The 3,604-nt window shown below is 45.5% G+C and overlaps 1 protein-coding gene across 1 annotated transcript; it reads left to right on the top strand.

Annotated features, from left to right (window-relative positions):
• Positions 1-640: 640 nt before the first annotated feature.
• Positions 641-2,635, top strand: LOC113591707 (protein S100-A1-like). The gene is made up of 3 exons (XM_035530408.2): positions 641-799; positions 1,350-1,499; positions 2,409-2,635. Exons 2-3 carry the CDS (start codon positions 1,359-1,361, stop codon positions 2,562-2,564), a joined length of 297 nt encoding a protein of 98 aa, XP_035386301.1. The 5' UTR covers positions 641-799; positions 1,350-1,358; the 3' UTR covers positions 2,565-2,635.
• The last annotated feature ends 969 nt before the right edge of the window (positions 2,636-3,604 follow it).

The raw sequence follows: 3,604 nt of genomic DNA, 5'->3' as shown, positions 1-3,604 counted from the left end.
GTGTGGCAATCCACAGAGAGAGAGAGAGCGAGAGAGAGAGAGACAGGGAGAGAGAGGGAGAGAGAGGGGGGAGAGAGAGAGAGGGAGAGAGAGGGAGAGAGAGAGAGAGAGAGAGAGAGAGAGACGCACTGCTGAACACTGTGTTGTTACACACCCTAATACGCTCCTGCCAGGCCACACTGACCAGCAAGGATCTGCTGTCAAGTTTCGTTACGGGGTCACAAGCCCTGCAGTGTACAATAGTGCTCTGATACGGACTTTTGACGCTGATCCAAAACACACTGTTCTTCTCCTCTGCCACTCTTCCCGTGCGCTCACATACACGATTAGCAGGCGCTTTGGAAGCCATGAGTCAGAGCGGGAAAAGACATGGGTGGAACTTCAGACACACTCCACCGTCTTCTCTGGAAACCTTTACTTAGCAAACACGAGCACGCTGTGCCATATTAAGAGGACTGTATAAAAGTTAAAGTTTTTCCCTCCTCTGGCAAGCTTTTTCCCGGTCACGCTACAGAATACCGGGAATAATTCACACAGTCAGACTGAAATATGAGAAGGAAAGTTCTCAGACGCGCGCCCCCAGACGCGCTCACAGACGCGCGCCCCCGCCCAGACTAACGCAGTCGTCTACGCGCTCACAGACGCGCGCCCCCGCCCAGACTAACGCAGTTGTCTACGCGCTCACAGACGCTCCAGGCTCGGGCGGGGCAGCGCTATAAATTCCTGTGCCGAGTCATTCGCACTTTTCCTGCGCAAGGCTGCATCCCCGCTTTCAAAGTTCCTTTCCGAGTTCGAACTGGTAAGTTTCACAGTAGCGATTATGATTCTCACTGTTTAAAACGTTTAAGTGAACTCTGAAAAGAAGTGCAGTGGGGTTCTTTAAAAATGCTCGCGGTTCAAAGAGATGATGTGGCCTTTATCGGTGTTCTTCTCGTTTATTATATGCATCACGGAAAAGAATTATAATATAAATATTTTTATATTTATTTTTTTTTTTTCTCGTTTTTTTGATGCTGCTAATACATTCCGCGAGCATTACTTGGTGCTCGCGCAGCTGTGGTAGGAAAACTCCCGGATGACTTTTCAAATTTTCATAGTGAAGGAACAGACAAGCAAACGGAAAAAACGAACAGAAAAACGGAAGAAACGAAGCATGAGACAAATCTCTTAGGGCCACACCTTTTAGTGGCGGAATCAGATTGTGTGTGTGTGTGTGTGTGTGTGTGTGTGTGTGTGTGTGTGTGTGTGTGTGTGTGTGTGAGAGAGACAGAAAGAGACCCTTCACAACTTTTACAGAGACAGACACAAGAATGGATGTTTTAAAGATGTACACTTTTGTTCCCTTGCAGTGAGTCACCATGCCGACTGAGCTGGAGACAGCGATTGAAACTTTAATTACAGTGTTCCACCGTTACGCGAAGAAAGATAGTGACGATAACGCGCTCAACCGCAAAGAGCTGCGCATGCTCATGGAGACAGAACTTAAAAGCTTCCTCAAGGTACCTTTAAGCCTTCATCTTTAACCCTTCACCTTTTAGCTCCTCACATGTAACCCTTCACCTTTAACCCTTCACCTTTTAGCTCCTCACATGTAACCCTTCATCTTTAACCCTTCACCTTTTAGCTCCTCACATGTAACCCTTCACCTTTAACCCTTCACCTTTTAGCTCCTCACATGTAATCCTTCACCTTTAACCCTTCACCTTTTAGCTCCTCACATGTAACCCTTCACCGTTAGCCCTTCACTCCTCCTGGATCTCCTTCCCTCGTTCCTCCTCCAGCTCACCCCTCCACTCTACTTCATCCTCTCCACACTCCCTGACTCTTTTGCACATATTTTAACACTTTACACTACTGTTACAGCATAACGACACCACTGTTTCGGTATAACATAGTGTAATAATTTTATTTACAGTGTTTAGCTGACACTTTTATCCGAAACAACTTAGAATTCTGACTGAACACAACATGAGCATTAAGGCTCTTGCTCAGGGGCCCAACAGTCACAACTTGGTAGTAGTGGGACTGGAACTGGCAACCTGATTACTGATTACAGGACCTTATCCACTGAGGTACCACTGCCTGGTATGGCTCCATAAAAACCTCACCAACTCTCCCCCGCCCTGACCCCTGACCCCTGACCCCTGCACAGGAGGCATGAGAGCCAGAGCATTTCCCAGATTGACCTGCGTACAAAACACCAAGTATTCTGTTCCCTCTCTCTCTCTCTCTCTCTCTCTCTCTCTCTCTCTCTCTCTCTCTCTCTCTCTCTCTCTCTCTCTCTCTCTCTCTCTCTCTCTCTCTCTCTCCCTCCCTCTCTCTCTCTCTCTCCCTCTCTCTCTCTCTCTCTCTCTCTCTCTCTCTCTCTCCCTCTCTCTCTCTCTCTCTCTCTCTCTCTCTGCCTCTAGTGTCAGAAAGACCCAGCCACCGTGGACAAGATAATGAAAGATCTGGACGCTAACAGTGATGGAGTAGTAAACTTTCAAGAGTTTGTGTCTCTGGTGGTCGGCCTGTCCGTGGCCTGCGAACAGATATACCAACTTCAGAAGACCGGAAAAAAGTAGGAGACAACAGCAGGAAGATGTGGGATTTTGTACGGAGTCATTTTTAATAAACACACCCCTCCTAATCACAAGCTTTTGTCTGTGTGTGTTGTTTGTTTGAATGTAGCAGATTTGTTCAGAATACACACACGCACACACACACACACACACACACACACACACACACACACACACACACACACACACACACACACACACACAACACATGTTAATGTATTCAGTGAACGAGAATATCTGAGAAGTCACTTGGGGCTTGTTGCTTGCCACATTACTCTCCACAGTGTCAGAAAGTAAACTTTTATTGCCATGGTGACAAAGTCTTTCCCAATTTCTCGGACTGGCGCAAGTAGTCACTTCTCTACATGTTCACATGTCTTATCCTTCAACATAAGTGATATTAGTTTGACCTAGAGCTTGGCATAGTTGGTCTGAAATCTGCTTCATCAGTAAGTCTGTTATTCAGACAACAACTTTGTATGTCTTAAGATGCCTCGAAGATAAAGATATCACTGTTTGAGGTTCTAGTTATTAATCTTTCAAATCTAAAAATACAAAAGCATGCAACCATAAAAATGTACAATAACCTTTCTAAGTAGTTATAAGAAACAAAAATACATCATTAGGGCAGAAACATTCACACTTAAACTTGGTAAAACGAGAATGGTATGAGTGTTGTGAAACCACTGGAATCAGTCCATCAGACATCAAGAAGATAGTCTCTCTTCACAGAGTTGCTTGTTTAACTTTAACATGAACTCCTGCCGCTTCCAGTCTGTCTTAACCCCGACCTAAGAATCAGTGTTGTAGGTTTTGTTACATCTCTTTCTCTACACACACACACACACACACACACACACACACACACACACACACACACACACACACACACACACACACACACACACACACACACACACACACACACACACACACACACACACACACACTTACTTGCTTCTCTTTCACGTTAGAAAGTCGTAATAAGAATTTATTTAGGTCAGCCGCATAAGATTTTGCGCTGGGGTCTTTCTCTGGATTGT

This window comes from Electrophorus electricus, chromosome 14 (assembly GCF_041902795.1).
Source record: "Electrophorus electricus isolate QZ-2024a chromosome 14, ASM4190279v1, whole genome shotgun sequence".
Lineage (NCBI taxonomy): Eukaryota > Metazoa > Chordata > Actinopteri > Gymnotiformes > Gymnotidae > Electrophorus > Electrophorus electricus.
Note: the sequence above shows the minus strand (reverse complement) of the source record. Positions and strands in the feature narration are given on the sequence as shown.

What these genes read in the sequence shown, in the direction of transcription:
- LOC113591707 (XM_035530408.2), top strand. Translation starts at nt 1,359, where the DNA reads ATGCCGACTGAGCTGGAGACAGCGATTGAAACTTTAATTACAGTGTTC. An exon ending in AACTTAAAAGCTTCCTCAAG is followed by an intron (nt 1,500 to 2,408) that starts GTACCTTTAAGC and finishes CTCTGCCTCTAG; the next exon opens with TGTCAGAAAGACCCAGCCAC.